The sequence below is a fragment of the Lactuca sativa genome, chromosome 9 (genome assembly GCF_002870075.4).
Source record: "Lactuca sativa cultivar Salinas chromosome 9, Lsat_Salinas_v11, whole genome shotgun sequence".
NCBI lineage: Eukaryota > Viridiplantae > Streptophyta > Magnoliopsida > Asterales > Asteraceae > Lactuca > Lactuca sativa.
The window spans coordinates 208,275,108-208,294,312 of record NC_056631.2 but is presented as its reverse complement, the minus strand read 5'-3'; the positions used below and the strand labels follow the sequence as shown (position 1 = coordinate 208,294,312).

General features: G+C 36.4%; 1 protein-coding gene across 1 annotated transcript; it reads left to right on the top strand.

Moving 5' to 3' along the window:
- The first annotated feature begins 1,857 nt into the window (after positions 1-1,857).
- LOC111892981 (uncharacterized) lies at positions 1,858-3,568 on the top strand. Its single transcript, XM_023889057.3, has one exon. The coding sequence runs from the start codon at positions 1,952-1,954 to the stop codon at positions 3,389-3,391; it is 1,440 nt and encodes a 479-aa protein (XP_023744825.1). The 5' UTR covers positions 1,858-1,951; the 3' UTR covers positions 3,392-3,568.
- The last annotated feature ends 15,637 nt before the right edge of the window (positions 3,569-19,205 follow it).

Sequence of the window (19,205 nt, the reverse complement as noted above, 5' to 3'; positions counted from 1 at the left end):
CGAAAATATGTTATTTAGGATATATATCAAATTAAGACAAATTTTTATTATTATGTAGATAAAAATATGACATGCAATTTTATATTATTTTATATTGAACATTACGTTAAATATAGCTATGGTACAAAATAAGACTACACAAGTTAAAATAATTATAAAATCAAAAAATCAAAAAATCAAAAAACAAAAGTATACTAGGCAATGAAAATATGTTACGTCTAATATATGTCAATGTGACCATATAAAGGCTTATGTTTTGGTTAAAAAAAGTCTTTCTTGTTTTTTAATATTCTAAATGTTTAAAGTCTATAGTTAAGTTTTTTAATATTCTAAATGTTTAAAGTCTATAGTTAAGTACTAATAAGGACTCAAACTTGTAATAGTTGGTATCCATTAACATGTCATATTACATGCCACCGAATAATCCACATTTGATCGTTGCTGGTGTGTAGCATCAGCACCTAGCACCACTATCAACAACCACTATTGGGCACCTCCTACCCCCACAATCTTGAACTCCCTTGGTCTTCTTCAGATAAAACCTAAACGGCTAAACCCAGAAAAAATCAATACCTAAAACACCAAAACCAAATCAAAACAAAAACATAACTTAACCAAAAAACATTTTGAACCTTGTAGATGTAATAAAAATCAACGGGGACATCTTTTAACTTACATCTATCTCATGCTTGAAGCAAAATCCGTCAAATTAGCACTACCAATAGTTCCTTCCAGTTTTATCATGTCTAATTGAAGCTCTTGAAGGTGCATAAGTTTACCAAGCTCATAAGGCATTCTTCCAGTCAATGTGCTCGATTATAAGTTTCTAACAAATGAAAGTTGTCGATCAGTGTAAAATGGGACACTATTCGATTCCAATAAGCTTATATACGGTGTCCAAGACTTGAACTTCTTATGACGTAGACCTTTAGAAAACAAGCCTCAAATTTAACAGCAACTGCAAATACTATCATTTTTCTACATATGATAATAGAATAACAAATATTCTATAAAGTATTTCAAGAATGCACAACACCCGATGTAAAAATATATGGAAACAATTTAAATTTGTCATTTGTCATTTCAAAGGGACAAACAAACAAACAAAATTATACCAATGCAAAAGAAAAGCAAGGAAATGCATATATGTTTGATAGCTACCTCGTGCTTCATTAAAACTATATCGATATTGTTTAAATTCTGAGTATTACTTCCACAAGGAAGAACGATGATTATGATGTTTTATATGAACCAAAATACACAAATTTAATAAGATATGATAAAAATTTTCGATAATTACATTAAGCATTATTTCTTAAACAAATTGTCCAAAATACCTCATTTATACACATAAAAAACAATGGTTATAATGCAAACGGAAGATCAAAGTCTGCCATTTAGTAGCCATATATACCCTGTAACCGTATCCAACCGAAGAGCCACCCATCAATCGAACGTTGTGTCAAAAAATAAAGACATTCCAGACACTGTTTTTCCCAAATCATGCTAAATTTGACTCATCATGTCACTTAAAAACATTATTCTTAAGAAAAATCAACCAAGATTCTCTTAAAAACATGAACAAATGATTCTCTTAAACAATATGTAGCAAATTAGTATTGATTAATTCTAAATTAATAATAATTGTAATTTTCGGAATTTTGCCTACTAATTAATAAGCTTGTGAAATATAAAGCTAATTCTGGCTTCTGGTTATTATTAATTTATTTGTATTAATGTATATGATCTAAAAATTTTAAAGAATGTTTTTTTTTGTTTGAGATCTTTTATTATTTTGTTTTATTAATATTCAAATATTTATTGCGAGACAAAGACTATAATAAAAGGCCCATTTTCCACTTCCCTCCCACAAATTCCAGTCATCGTCTCTGGATAGACTGACCCTATCAATCTTCAAAATTTTCTACTCCACTATTCGCTAAAGTGCGCCATGGAGAACTACTCTTACAATTCCTACCCTGAGTCCGGCGGATCCTCGCCGAGATCGCGAGAAGTGGACTTCGAGAATCCACCACCATGGGAAGATCAGTCGACGGGGAACAATAGCAACAACAGCAACTACAAAGTCAAGTTTATGTGTAGTTACGGTGGTAAAATCCACCCAAGGCCTCACGATAACCAGCTGGCTTACATCGGCGGCGAGACTAAGATATTAGCCGTCGATCGTTCCATTAAGCTCACTGCTCTTATCGCGAAGTTAGTAGCGTTGTGTGATGCTGATGTTTGTTTCAAGTATCAGTTACCTGGAGAAGATCTGGATGCTTTGATTTCCGTCACCAACGACGACGATCTCGACCACATGATGATTGAGTACGATCGGTTGAACAGAGCTTCACCAAAGCCGGCGAGATTGAGGCTGTTTTTGTTTCCTGTAACTACTCAAACTCCGTCAATAACTCCAGCTCATAGTTTTGGTTCCACCGAGGGAAGATCAGAGCGAGACCGGTTCGTTGATGCGTTGAATTCCGGTCCAGTTCAGTCGTCAACTCCGCCGTCGGCCTTGCCGATACATGGAAATGCTGATTTTCTCTTCGGTTCGGAGAAAGTTGTACCTCCGCCGCCGGTAGTGGTGTCGAAAGTTCGAGATCTTCCTATCGCAGATCCACCGATTCGTCTTCATGAGGCAGACGTTGCGATTTTAGATGATCGTGGAATCGGAGCAGATCGGATCCAGAAACATATACAGGATCTACGGAGGCTAAGAATTTCAGAGGAGCAACAACAGAATCTCTACCGGCGACAAAGTGATGATAACTTAACTCAAGGTTACACAGGAGATTATTACCTCCAGAGAACATCAGATAAAGTAATTCCGACAACACTACCGGGAAGTGTCCCTTCTCCGGCACCGGGATACCAAATTTCCGGCGGATTCACTGCTTCTACTATCTCACCTGATCAACAACCGGTTTACATGGTACCTCCTCCCCTAAACATGTATCACGCTCCAATGGCTAGACCGGTGACTGGTCCAATCGGTCACAATCCAGGTCAAGGTCAGGGTTATTATGCGGTTCAGAGGATGCCGACGGCGACTGAGGTTTACCGTGACCAGCCGGTATACAACGCCATGCAACCGGTACAATCACAACCTATATTCCCTCCACAACAACCACCACCACCGCAGAAGTTACCTACACATCCGGAAGGTATTAGAATGGTCCAGCCAACGGCGGCGATGACCGACGCAGGGTACGGTCAAGTAGCGTATGATAACGGCGTCGGAAGGCATGTCTACTATCCTGCGCACGGGAATTTGGTTACACAACAACAACAACAGTATCACCAAACAATGGCTGCCACGTCAGCAGTATCAAATCAAGATGGGAAGATTGTTCCTCCGACGAAGATCTCTCAAGGTTCTATCTGATCCTTTTTTATCAATCGGGTATGCTTTCCAACAAATATTCTAGTAAATAATAATAATGGAATCTTAATGTTTTTTTTATAAATATATATATATAGTGCTGTTATATTAATATATATATATGTACGATTAAATAGTTTGTTAAAACGAAGTAAGTTGTAATGTACGTGACTTTGAATCTGTTTATTTTTGTTAAAATAATATGAGATATAGATATTTGTGAAGAAAAAAAAAGAGGACAAGACAAGAGAAAAGAGACCTAGGATTGAATAAAAAAAGGTAGATAATGGAGGGTGGTAGGGGATGCATAGGACAAGTGTTGATTTGTTGCAGGGGGTTGATAATTAATTAATTAAATGATATGATTCATAAACTGGTGATGAGTTGCCAAGGCATGCCATGTTTATAATAGCGATTGATTGAATTTGATATATACACAAATGAAAATGGTTGCGTTTGAAATTTGGCAAACTGAATGACCGGATGCCCCCATCTATACTTCAACGGTCAATCATCACGTAAATGGACAAAAACAAATCATTTATTTATTAGTTAATATATATATATATATATATATATATATATATATATATATATATATATATATATATATATATATATATATATGTGTCGTATTTTTTGTTATTTCAGAAAATAAAATATTGGAAATTAAATGATCACGGATTGTGAATTATACATGTAGGTGATCATTTGTCATTCATTTCCAGACAACTCATGCTCCCATATATAAATTTTGATTTTTTTAAAAGCATGTTGATCAAGAAAACGAAAATTTTAAATCAGGTTTATTTGTTGATTTTAACATGTAAGGAGTTCATTCATTCATTGCTTTTCAAACGGTATCTCATATCATATTCATTACATGTTTATTATAATATCATTAGCTAGATGTAAAATTTGTATATTATACGAGTTGATTAAACAAGAAATTAAATATTAAAATGTAAATAATAAATATTTTTTAAAATAAAGTTTGAAATTAGAAATAAAAAAACATATTAATTGCAATTTAATATTATATTTATGACATTTAATACTTTAAAATACCTTAAAAATCGACATGTGGATATTATTTATTTCAAAATTTTAACAAAATGACAAATATCAAAACTTATGAGAGATTGACATGTATAAACATGGATCTTCATTTATTATAGTTGATTATAATTGATAAGTAGAAATGATTACCGTTCTATATTATTTATAATTTATAATTTTTATCTTTTTAGATATTAAATTAAATAAAAAAAACATAATTATTAAACATAAATAAACATTTTACTAATAAAAAATAATTACATTAAACATTAAAAAAAATACATTAAACATTAAAACTTAGAAATTTAAACTTGGATTATACATTAAAAACATAAAATTAAAAGTTACAAATTTTAACCTACACTAATAATAATAACACATAGAATTCAAAATACAAAACCCAATTGCCATATTTTTCGATGACTTTGTGTTGAATTTTTAAATCGTTAAGTGCTATTTTTTTGGTAAAGAGCTTCCTTCATTTTTAAATATTCTTTTTGGAAAAAAAAAATAGATTTTGTCTATTTTTTCCAAAAATATTTCTTGGTACTTGCTTTTTAGGATGAAAAGATGTATTTCTCTTTGTCCCTTCCCGGTGGTCGACGAAGAGGGACTTCCAGTGGACCCTTCCTCTCGACTCAGATGTTCTCAACCTTGACATTTTATTGGAGTCGGTGGTCGATTCCGAATGCACATCTGGATTAAGGATCCATTTTTGACCCTCACAAGTTAGTGAGTCACGAAAAACATGTCACGCTTTTTGGTGGCTGAATGATTTACCGATTTTTGCTAAGCTTGTATTAGTAGCACACGGTTGATAAAGACAAAATTGAAAAAATGGTCCCTGTGGTTGTCAATTTTATGTGTTTTTGGTCCAAAACGAAATGTTGGTGTACCACTGGTCCAAAATTGGATATTTCTATTGTTTTTGGTCCCTATCTACTTAAAAAGACCATTATGCCCTTATAATTTGTTTTTCCATTTTTTTATTATCTATTTTTATTCAAAATATAAAAAAACCCACCGTCATCCTCTCTTTCTCTCTCTCTCTTCATTTGGGTTTTTATCTTTTTAAACAAACACACACACACACACAATACACAAAATCATGAAGATCCTCGTCCGATGGAAAAAAGAAATACAAACGGGAACAACCCCAAGGTCGATCGATGGTCTAGTGGCCCAGCTCTTGTGCTTTTCTGTCTTGAAAGAAGGATGCGAAGGAAGGGGGCTCGGTGTGGCTAGGGTTTTCGAAGGGAAGTGAACCGGGTGGGTGGCATCGAGTGATGATGGCGGAGCTGTGATGGCAGCGGGTTACTCTGCTGCTTCCTATCTCTTATGTTAGGTAGCTTTACAAGGAACGGATAGAAGGCAGTAACGGTGTTGGGGTGTTTGATGGTGGTGGGTCACGACAGGGGGAGGCGAAGGAGCTGCCACAGTTAACTGTGGTGGCTCTCTTTGTCGGAGAAGTGAGAAACGTGGGAGAGAGACGAGTTAGAGATGAAAGGGAGGTCGGGCAAGGGATTTCGACGGAATCAACTGTGGTCGGTGATGGTGGTTTGCATCGGCGATGGGTGGCAGTCAACTTTTGGTTTTCTTGCTTGCTCTAGCGATTCACGACGGGGAAGGGGAAGTAGTGGCCGGTGGGAGGTGTTGGTCGTTTATGGTGGAGCAAGGTGGCCAGAAGGATCAATGAGGTGTGCAGTAGAGTGGTGTAGCTTCTTCCTGCTCTTTTTCCGGCACTACAATGGAAGAGATGAGGGATCGGTAGTTTAAGAGTTGGGTAGAGAGAGAGAGGTGGGTTTATTTTGTTTTTGTTTTTCATTTTATTTTAAGAATAAGAAAATAACTAAAAGAAATTAAAATATAATTATTTAAGGGGCATATTAGTCATTTTAGGTGGGATGTGGACCAAAAACACAAGAAAATATAACCATAGGGACCAAAACCACACACGTTATTTAAAATTGGACTAGTGATACATCAACATTTTGTTTTGGACCAAAACTATAGAATTTTACCAACCACATGGACCGTTTTTGCAATTTTGTCGTTGATAAAATATTGAAATCATTGGTACCATTTTTGTGTATATTTTTAAGATTTTCAAATATGTCATTAAATTTGGTGCAAACCACTTGTAGTTCACGTCATTTTTCGTTGACCGCATCGTACGTCCGATATGCGCGCTTTCCTAATTGCGTGTGAAAGTGGTCTAAAACACGATTTCAAAAACTTTGTGGTGATTATGTGTTGTCGGTTTGCTTGTCTTTCGATTTGAAAACCCAAGCTTTGGCTAAAACTTCCCTCTCTTCTTCGCTCCAACTCGAATATTTTTTTACTATTTCCTTTCTTTTGTCTTATTCTAGCCGGTTGAGTTTCTTGGACCTTTTCGTCATTGGAGGTTTGTAGGTTGGGATTGAAAAAATGGGATTAAATTTTTGATTGAGATGGTTGTGCTTGAAATTGTTGAGGGTGAGTTGGTTGTGGTTGAATTAATTGAGGTTGAGAAAGTGTTGAACCCATATATTTTGATACAAATATACAAAACAACTAACCAATGCTTATGTTTATAGATCGTAAAACGGGTTTACTACGCCACATATTCTTGCAGTTTGTCCGTAATTCCGTACCATCCTCCATCCTAATGGAAGTGGAATTCGATCTTTGTTTGTTTCATAATCAACCTTATTTTTGTCGAACCTATTCAAATATTATATTTTATAGTAGATTTTAACATACGAAAAAGAATTCAGTTATATTTTGTTAACTAAGAGCCTAGGATACCCACATTATGTATATAGAAAGGTTAAAAGCTTCATTATATATAGATATTTATGTCGAAGAATTTTATGTAAACCCATATTTAAAAAAAAAAAAAAAAAAAAAAAAAAAAGAAAAAAAAAAAATTAACAATACTCCATACTTCCATTGCATGTCCGTTTAATTCTTTTAAATCAATACAGTTCTCCAAAAAAAACATTTTCCAAAAGGAAACACTGATCATTTAATGTCTTGAAAAGAATGGCCTCGAGTTTAATTTTACTGGATATGGTACGACATTATGACAACCTAATTTAAGACTTTATGTGTATTTAAGGAATTTTTGTTTCACCATTTAATTGTTCCACAATATCGGAATGACTCTATCATATGGACAGTATTTTGATTCGTTTTATTTTGTCCTTCTCATACATACAAGCAAACCGTTCATATACTAAGATCCCACCGACTGCCCTAATCGCCCCAACCATTGATATATTCTAGGGGTGTTACACGTGGAGTACAGTCAAACTCGAAACTCGACTCTACCAAAAAACTAGATGTCGAAACCCGACTCAAGCCTCAATTTCAAGCTCAATAATGTAACCAATACATTTGAGCTCGACTCGACTCGACTAGTTATTAAAAAGATAAAATTACATTAAATTGAAATATAAATATGATTAAACTTGGGAGCTCAATTCGACTCGGCTCGATTATGCAAAATATGAATAAAATAAATGTAAAAGTTTAAATATAACTAAGCCCGATTAAGCTAGTGACTTGAGTATTTCAATACTCGAGCTCGACTTGATAATATACTCGAGTAGCTCAAGCTCGAGTTTGAATTGACTTGAACCGAGTTGATTTTGAGTATTTTTTAGTTGGTCTTGTTGGAAAATTTAGTATAAATATGTATATTTTTACTAACTTTGGACATATATAAATATATACATATGTTGTATATATAAATAACTCTAAGTGAGTTTATGTTCTCCTCCACGAGGATTTCAAAACGATATATTATATGTCCATAATAGAGTATATGTGAATGAGATATCGATACTCAAAGATGAGTATTTGAGAATAAATTTAGCAAAAAGAGAGGAATGTGGGAATGATTCTCACATTGGTAGAAAGACCAAACCAAATAAGGTTTATAAGCTTGAATGCATGAAAGGCTTACAAGCTTGTGTCTTTGGTTATGCTACAATTTCTACCCGCGCGTAGGGGGGGTGCAAATCTTGGATTTCAATCAATTAGTGATTTGTTTCCATTACACGATTCAACTATAAAAGAAGACATTGTCGTCTCATTCAAACACACGAATAAAAATACTCTTCTTCTTCCTCCTTCTCTGTACTCCTGCTTCCGGCAATTCTTTAAGGCAATCGATGCCTCCCAACGTCATCATTCTCCTTGCATGAACCCGCAACAAAGCAATGATGACCTCCTCCTCCTCCTCGTCTTGCTTGTCTCTGACGATCTCCACCATCAACAATAACAAGCACTAAAGACATCCTTTCATACATCATCGTCGTCTTCCTCCTACCTTGTTTTTTAAATCGATCTCATAAGCTTGTTGAAATCGTCTTCCTCTTTGTTTCTTAAATTTGAAGTTGAATTGAACTATATTCCTTAAAATCATCTTCCATAAAATCGTAACAACATAATTTTCACTTGTGTTCATAAGGTTCCTTCTTTTGTTTAATTATATAATTAAATTTTAAGAGGGACACATATGGTCTTGCTTTACGATTTAGAAAATAACTTAATCTTATTGTATAATTTTACGATTTTAAGAATTGGTTTGATGTTGTTATTATTATTATTATTATTATTATTTTTCAAAATAGGTTGATTGTAATTCTAAACAGAAAAGTAAAATGATAATTTTTTTTCATTCAACACACTTATTAACAACATTATCCACCGTCGTGTTTTCATTCAAAGACATTCATTCGGAGCCTCGGAATAACTGAAATGTTATTATACAACTCCATAATGTTGTACATTTCAATAGGAAATACAATGTTTACATTAATAGATAACTTGACACAAATACTTTTAAAAGTTCAATACATAAAAAAAAATTAACAATAACAAATAAAGTAAATTTATTAACTAAAATATAAAAGCATGTACCATACGTCTCGAATTTCAACAATTATTTTTGTAAGATGTAATTAAAACAACCACTTTCATAAAATTGAAGTACTAATATTTCAAAAATTTTAAAACATGTCAAGTGAAAACCATTATATCAAAACATCATAAATAACGGAAGTCTAAAACATAACATTTGAGATGTGTATGTGTTACGCTCCAGCAGTGGTCTTCCCACTCTCAAAAGCATATTCTGGAAATATTTATTCTACAACTGTAAACATAAAGCTTAATGAGTTCTCAAAAATACCATATCTCACAACATACATACAATGCAAACAAGCAATGGATCACGACCTCTCGTCGTTTTACCAATAGCATACAAATCAAGGCTTACTCATCTTGTCATTTCACCAATAACATGTGTATCTAGACTTACGAACCTCTTGTTGTTTCGTCGTCAACATGAGTCTATAGGCTCACAACCTCTAACCATTTGCCATCGATTTCGCATACAAACATATAAACAAATCATACAACTAGATATACAAACATATTGCAAACTATACTAATTTATTCATATAACTTTATTCTAACAATACCTATAACCTAACATATAATGATACATACAATCCTCATAGTATAATGAGAAAACCCATATGAGCCAACATAGGGAACTCAACAACAGTGTCCAAGACGAAACATCTATCATGAACTTCCTAATACCAATCTTTAGTCAAAGGCTCAATTTCATCAAGGTTTTACCCAAAACTCAAACTGGTCAAAAGTCAATAGTCAGCTGTCAAAGTCGACAACCTAAAAGTCAACATAAAATATCAAAGGCCCCTTGTGCCCCTTCCTAGGCACCCAAAGTCCACAAAATGACAAAATAGTCGACTTTCAAAAACTATTATCATGATCAGGTATTGTAAGTTATGCATGTCATCTTTCATATTTGAAAAACAAACGATTAAATGGTAATTAAATGGATAAGGTTATGAGTCGAGAGGGTAATGTACTATGCTTCATGTACACATTTAGTCACTAAACTATTTTGGGTACAAGATTTACCATAAGAACCTTTTCAGTTGTTAAAAAACTATCATTATATCCATGTATTATAGGTAAATGTTAATTTGGCAACAACGTAGTTGAGATGAATCTAATACGCAATTATGGACTTGTATAAAGTATGTGAGCAATATAATCTCCATCTCTGATGCGTTAAATTCGAACGAACATTCTGACATCCCCAAAATCACGGCTAGAAAATACCGGTTTGATTTATGCTTTTTAAAATAATTTCAAAGTAAATCCATTGATTTAAAAGAGTTGCGGAATTTGTCCCCAAAACATTACATGATAAAATTAGATTTATCAAAGCATTTCTTAAATAAATGTATTTTCATTATATATCAAAACTCGAGATGTCATGTTCCGATACAGACACAAAAGTATAAACAATAAAACATAGACCTTACACAGTTATATACAACTACTGGTCTATAAACAAAAACATCTTCACAAGTTCCCCAACTTATGCTCTCGCGCCACTACCTGTAATACAAAGAAACTGAGTGGGTCGGGCTTGGGAGCCTGGTGAGCATATAGGGTTTTCAACCCACAACAAATAGTTATATTTAATTTCACCAACCAACAATAACCCGGTTACCATTCTCGTTTTCCTCGCTTTACGTCCCTATGACATTACAAGGGGCCTAATCTAGGATTTTTCATCGGGATGGACATTACTGTAAAGGGGTTTTCTCAACAATAGATGTCCTAAAGGCAACCATGAGGGGGATAGAGTATACCGGTGAACACATCGTTCACAACACCTACATGTTATGAACCTACCAGCGTTCCACTGGACTATTTAGAAATAGTTTGTGGTCGTCATCCATACTCCGCTAGATGACTAGATCAACAACAACATCGAGACCTCTCATCATTTTATTTCATCACACATCAACTATCTACCCGTGTTCTACCCAATATATTTGTAGATAAAAGTATATATATATATATATATATATATATATATATATATATATATATATATATATATATATATATATATATATATAGGGTTAGGTTATTTTGTTTTCACTATCTATTTTGTGCATGTATGACTGATTCTAGACCAATCATTTTAGTTATTTTAAGAAAGTAATTAATGCATATTACATGTTGAAAATATAATGAATATTAATTACATCTTCAACATTTAATATACATCAATTACTTTCTTAAAATAACTAAAATGATTGGTCCAGAATCAATCATACATGCACACAATAGATAGTGAAAACATTTGAACCTAACTCTCTCTCTCTCTCTCTCTCTCTCTATATATATATATATATATATATATATATATACAGTTTAAAACATGTATACAACATATAATCAATACTCATTTCACTAACAAATAATATATAAACACATAGCACGTATTTTATGGAGAATACTTCGTATTTATGTGTTAGAAGAAAGCAACTACACACTCACTCAAAACGTATACTTAATACATTCAACAATACTTGTATTAAATCGTGTTTATGAAAGAGACTATGCACTCACATGATAAGACGATGCTCAGACAACACTACGACTCTTAAAATAATAATCTTCGATGAAACCGGGATATCTTCACACACCGGGCTTCTCGCCGGCAGAGCTTCGGCTCGGAAACTCTTTTCTTCTCGGGATCTTCCGGGCTTCGGGACTTGCTTCGGGTCTCGGGATGATACCGGGGCTTTGGGGGGTATTTCTCGCAAAGTAGAAGAAAGAAAAAGGGGTGAAAGAATGGAAATTAGCAAAAAAAGATCAGCAACCCTCGAGTTCTATTTATAGGGGTTGAACCCCGATTTACCCTAGGCGTACTCAAAGAGTACGATGGGCGTACTCCGTTGTCGACATGTACGTTGGGCATACGCCTAGTACATTGGGTGTACTGGGTGGATCAAACCGGACGCGTCACGACTTCGGATAAGCTCAAAATTAATATTTTTATTTATTTATTTTATTTATTTAAAATTTTCAAAAATTCATAACTTCTGCATAGGAGCTCCGTTTTTGACGTTCTTTATATCCACGCGTAGGTGAGACTATGCTCTACAACTTTCGTTTAGACTCCGTCGGCTAATTTTGACTTTATTTTTATTATATTATTTTTAGTAGGCCGGGACAGGAAAACTCCGTTAGAAATTCATAACTTCTTCATCTAACGTCCGTTTTTGTCTGTCTTTTTACCGTTGGACTACTATCAACGAGATGTTCGATTCTCATTGTTTTGTCTAGAAACCACTCGATCTCATATTCGAACTTTGGCTGCATACCGCTAAGTCGAAATTTCAAAAAATCATAACTTCCTCATACGAAGTCAGATTTAGACGTTCTTTATATGGACGCTCTCGGTTTAACGTATTCTATGGTTTTCGTTTAAATCACTAAGGCTAAATATCGATCTATCGTAAATGCGATATTTACGTCCCGCAGTGTCATGCCGGTTCTGTCGTGGAACTTTGACAGATCATAACTTCTTCGTTATAACTTGGATTTCCGCATTCTTTATATTTTCGGAAACCTTGCCACGACCACTACATCTTCATGTATCGATATCGGTTTTATCTAACGTTTTATTTTTACGCTTATTTTTATTCTTAATTCATTTAAGCCACACAATTAAGCATAAAACACATAATACTCAAATAATACATTCTTATTATTTCAAAATGAGTTACAAAGGTTAACCTAGAGTATTACATCAATATTAATGCGTAGCCCAGAAACACAGGCTTTACAAACATGGTTCTTAAAAATGTCGGCTTCTTTATGTTCTCGAACTTAAGTATGGATGGACAAACTAAAATTTTCATGTAATTGAGGCTTACTATCTTGAATCATAACATCTTAGCCTAAAGATAATCCTATAAATGTTTGGTATCTCTTTTCTAAAACAACTCACCTATAAATGTAAATGTAAATGTAAAATCACTTATAAATGATTAGATCACAACCTACTAATAAGTGGGTCGTATTTACACAATACATGCATTTTAAATGACTTAGATACCACATATAAATTCATAATTTTGTATTAGATCTATGTCAATCACGTAAGGGTGTATTTGGTACAGAGAAATGGAATTGCTGCAGGGAATGTAAATGTAAAGAAAAAGAATTAAGCTGGAGAAAAAGAATTGACTCCCGTGTTTGGTAGAACCGAAAATCCACTAGAGAAATGTTTTTGAGAATCATTTCTCTTGTTTGGTTGTATTAATCAATAAAATGGAAATGAGTTTTTTTAGCTTGTTTTTCATTTTTAAACAATATTTTTTATAAAACTACATTATGACGTACATCTTAATTAGTCAAAATACGCATCTTTTATGATTTTAATTTTTTTAATTTTAATATTAAATGTTAGTAAATATGTAACACACGATTCCTAGTACGCAATTAATTCAAGCATTTCTTGTGTTTTTCTCTTGGACTCGACGAGTTGGAGGCCCAACTCGTCGAGTAGAGTCGAGACCCGCGGACAGTTTAAGTGACCTACTCGACAAGTCGGAAGACTGACTCGGCTAGTAGGCGTTGTTTTGGTAAAACCCTAAATTGAGGGTTTGCATCTTGTTTAAACACCTTATCTCAGCCTCCATCGTCCCTTATACTCCCATAAGACATCATATCGAAACCCTAGCCGTTTTTGTGTGTTATAAGGTCATTTTGGTGCTTTTTGGTGGGTTGTGAAGCTTAAGAAGAGAGAATGAGCTTGTGAGACCAAGGGGAAACAAGAAGATCCAGAGTTTGGAGCTCATTTTCAGCTTATTGGAGGTACGAAGCTAAACCTTTGTCTAAAGATCTTGATGTTTGGGCCTTTTCCTTCATCTTTCTAAGCCCTAGAGAGGTTGTATTTCGGATTTAGTGTTTGACGTTAATGCATGCTTTAGATTCAGGTTTATTGGGGGATTTTTATGGCACAACGGTGCCCATTTTGTTGCCATGAACACCCCATGCACCTTGGCGGCCATCTTTTATGGCTTTTTAGGCCAAAGACCCCTTGCATGTGTACAAAGTTATGAACTTTATGTGTAAAATGGTCATTAGGAGGCCAGATCTAGGGTTTTGGTGTATTAAGACCCATTTAAATCGATTGTATAGTGTTGGTCAAGGATGGACTCGACGATTTGTTCTTGGGACTCGGCGAGTCGCGGTGTAAGGACCACCAAATCCTTTCTATGGATGGACCAGTTGTTAGGGAGGAAAGTCTCGTAGATGTTTAGACGCGAAAAGGGACCTGGGAATCATGGGACTCGACGAGTGTATGAACAGAATCGGTGAGTCCAAGGCAATCTCCCAATCTTTGAAGATGGACTCGACGAGTTGTTCATACAACTCGGCGAGTCGTAGACCGGACACATTCTTATGAGGAAGATGAACTCGTGGAGTTCAAGGAAGAACTCGGCGAGTCGGATGAAGATGGTCCCAATGGTTTGAATGAAGGAGAACCCGTCGAGTTCTTGCTAGACTCGACGAGTGGATTCTGGGTTGGATTGGCTTAGTGGAGTATGGACACGACGAGTTGGTAGACCAACTCGGTGAGTCAGGTCAACTGGGTGTTGACTTTGACCAATGTTGACTTTTCCAGTAGAAGTGGGTCTAAGGCACCAAGGCCGGCCCACTAGTAGTTGTTAGTTGGGATGGTTATCTTTGTGATAATTGTCTGGTCTGTTATTATTGGATATGTGAGTATGCTAGACTACTAGATATGTGAGTATGCAAGTTTGCTAGTTGCCATGTTATATGAGATAGTATCAGTAGAAGGGGACTTGTCCCCGATTCGTTCGTTAGGACCAATGGGTAGGTCGGACACCCCATATATGTCTGACAGCATGATTATGATATGATATTACGTCTTAGTAATATAGGGTGAAATAGTCCCTGTGTTCGGTTGTGATAGACCGGAGGATAGGTCAGCACCCCAGAATAGCTTGACATGGGTAGGTCAGCACCCCATAATAGCTTGACATGGGTAGGTCAGCACCCCAAAATAGCTTGACATGGGTAGGTCAACACCTTAGAATGGCTCGACATGGGTAGGTCAGCACCCCAGAATGGCTTGACATGGGTAGGACGGACGCCCCAGAATTGCCCGGTGGTATGTATGCTATGTGATTGTATGGCATGTGGTATTATGGGGGAACTCACTAAGCATTGTGCTTACAGTTTCAGTTTTGGTTTCAGGTACCTCTTCGTCCAAAGGGAAGGAGCCGGCGGTGTAGCAGCGCATCACACACGTACACATATGATTTCCGCTTAGAGTTTTCTGGGACTATACTCTGATATTTTGTTATTTCTGATGATTTGGTCTTGAGACATGATATTATGGTTTTATGTATTGACATGATCTTGGCAATGTTTGGATGAACCATTTTGTAAATCACCTAATCTGTTGAGAGAAAAACTTTGAGACACACTTGAACAAATCGTTAGAACAAGTATATAGCGGAATAGTTAATCTCTAAGGATCTGTTAGCTCAACAATAATATTAAGAGTTAGAAGTTAGTGAGTTAGATGCAGAAAAAGTAAAGGAATGTAAATGACAACAATTGTTATATAAAGTATACACATAAGCAGATTCATAACAAGGAATGCATTCAAACCAAGTTAGTAAATGAGATCTAGCTTAGTGATTAAGTCACAAGTGACTTGCTCTTGAAAAGAGATGGTAATTGATTATGAGAGTAAGAAGGTTTGATAAGTAAGATAGAATGAGAACTGATGTGTATTAGAATTTGATTAGAGATTCACACCGATACAGATTATATAAGAAATGAACTCTATTTATATAGACAAGTTTACAACTCTAAAAGTAGCCATGCAATGCATAATGGACATTAGAGTGTTTTATAGAAAAGACAAAATAAACTAAGTAAAGATAAAGACTGCGGTGCTGAAGACTTCGGATGACTATAGTTGATGAGATTGCTTGACTACGGTTGCTTGGAGACTGTGGTAGTTGTAGTTCAAGAGGGTCACTTTTTGATTCAACAATTTCCCCCTAAGTGACCTCTTTAACTTTGATCAGTTATCAAGTTTAAGGAACTTGATCAGGATCCACCAAAACTTCCTGACGTTCTCTAACCAGTTGATTCTTCTTAGTATTTCAAACTTGACCTCTGTGGTGGATTGCTTGGATTTTTCAACTGCATTGCGGCAGATCTCAAGTTGTTTTCTAGTGAGACGGTGCATGGTAGTCATAGGAATGAAATATTTGACGTTGTCAGTCTTCCTCTTGAAAATGACTCCTAGCTCAGGATAATTGGTTGCTCCTAATGATCTTTCCTCATAGCCTTCGGTAGGCATGGGTGCGGGGTCAGGTGGTGGCAAGTCAGCAATCTTGGAAATGATGGGATGAATGTCTACATCTATTTTGGCGAAGTCACAGACTGTTTCCTTAAGCAAGGTACTGGCCCTTTCAAGTGCGATCTTCATCTTTGGATGCTTCTCAGACTTGTGATGAAAGATCTTGGCAATGAGAAACACTTCTTCAGGGTTCATACACGGAAAATCAGCCTGGGTGCGGATGTAGTCGTGCTCCCTCCTGGTCAGGGTGTACTGGATGAACTCAGCCTTCATGAACTTTCGAATCTTGTAATTTTTTACTGCGGATGGTCTATCGTTAGACCATATGTGTTCAACTGGAGAGGCATGCTTAGCATAGAATTGGATAAGTCTCTCGAACTCCATTGGAAGTCTTTTTTCGTCAGGAAGGTTGCGGTCGAACTGCTCAAATACAGTGAAGTATCTGGCATTCGGTGAGATTGGGACATCCCAATAACCGTCTGAGGGGGGGGGGTTCCACATAAGTAAGATGAGAGACATAGTCATCATCAAGTAGTCTACTGTGTGGATTGATCCAAGAGTTTATCAAGGACTCATCCATAACCGTGTCGAATCCATAAAGTCTCCAAACTTCTTCAGCAAGCTTGGCTGCTCTCCAATCACTTTTTCTTTGAGCAGTGGCAGGAGAGTCGTTTGTGCTGGGAAAAGACATATACTCCTCCATATTCTTGAAGTGCGGGGGAGTCTCTGGTTTTTCAGGAGTAATCTCAATTTGAGGAGGGGAGTTGTGAGGTGGAGTAAAATGAGATGTTTGTGGAGAGGGTTGTTTTTCATGTTGCGGAGATGGTTGCGGTGTGGAAATTTTTTCAGTAGAGGCTGGGGGAGTTTGATGGTGTGAGAGGGATTGGTTGGAATGATGGACTTCTTCACTTCCCCCTCTTGAGGAGTTCAGACCCGGAGCCTCCTCAAGCCATTGACGAAGGCCATAAACCTTTTCAAAAACAGTTTGAAATTGTGCTTTGAGGGCGTCTGCCAAATGTTGATTGTTGGGAATGGAGGGATTGAAGAGTAGTTTATGGATTTCCTTAGTGAGTTGGAGAATTTCCGGACCATGGAAGTTGGTAGAAAGTGATCGTCGCATTCTGTTGACTGTTGTTTGGAGAACGGAGATTGCGGACTCATAAGCAGTATAAGTCTCAGCGATCAACTTCTCAGAATATGAAGCTTGATCCGCAATGGCTGCTTGAAGGTCAGTTTTGATTGTGGTAACCTCATAGATGAGGCATTATGCAGCAGCCATAAACTCCTTGTGATCAGCTTGACGATTGTTGTCAAATGATCTGGTTCCCATCTCAACCTTCAGAGAGATGCGCTCCGCAGCCATTCTCTCTCTGGTTTCTAATCTTTCTATTTTTTCCATCAGGGACTGCGGTCCCGGGCTGTCTTCTGGTTGCGGTTGATTTGGCTTGACTGCAGCTAAGATTTGATCAACCTTAGCCTGAAGACTGAGAAATTCCTTTCTTGTGACTGCTTGCTTCTTCTTTTTCTTCTTTTCTTTTGGATTAGAAGTGGAGTGATGAGAACCACTGGATTCTTAATCTTCATCAAACATCATCAGATCGTCATCAGAAGGAGAGGGTTTGTTTACCTCTTGTGGTTCATCATCATCGAAGCAAAAAATGGGAGCAGAGCTCACTTCGATTTCAGGTTCTTCATCTTGTGAACCTACAACAGTGGGAGAGGGGGGAGGTTGAGAGACATGCTGATCAGCAGCAGTTTGTTGAGCTTGTTAAACTTTGTCTGCCATTGCGGACATCCATTCTTGAACCTTCAGGATGGTGGCTATGGTATTGGCATTGTTTATCGCATCTACCTAATACTTGGCCACAGCTTGAATCTCTTGTTCCTTGAGCTGTTGTTGCTTGATTTGCTGATCCTTGCGAGCTTGAAATGCCCTACGAAAAGCGGCATATTTCTTGGCTTCAACCTCGTTAGAGGTTTGATATCTGCTCCAATAATCATTAGAATCTTCTCCGTCAATTCCTGTAAATCGCACCAAGGTGTCCCTTGGGTTCACGAATCCTTGCACATTTGGGTTCACCGTGCCTAAACCACCTGATTGTAAGGTAAGCAGAGTAGGATTTCCTGAGCTTCCTTGGTCTCCTTGACCCGTGGTCAAGTTTGGCCTCGGCTTAGTTCTGGCATGGGCGGAAAAAGTGCCCTGCGGATGGGAGTGTGTTTGTAGTGTTTGGGTAACGTTCAAAAGGATGGAGTTCAACTCCTCGGGTGAAAAAATATGTAGTCAGGAAGCCCTGGAGACTTTGAGGCAAGAACTAGTATCATCCCTTTGGGAATCTACTAGGTGGGAGTCTCCTCTTTGCTGTGATTCAGACTCACTTTCTGAGTTTGAAACGAAGAAGATAGTGGTGTTGAATGGATGTGCAGACATCCCAAGGACTACCGGAGCCTGTGGAGAGGCTAAGGTATCAGTCTGGTCATGCATATGGCTAGTGGGATCAGATTTTTGTGTCTTAAGGA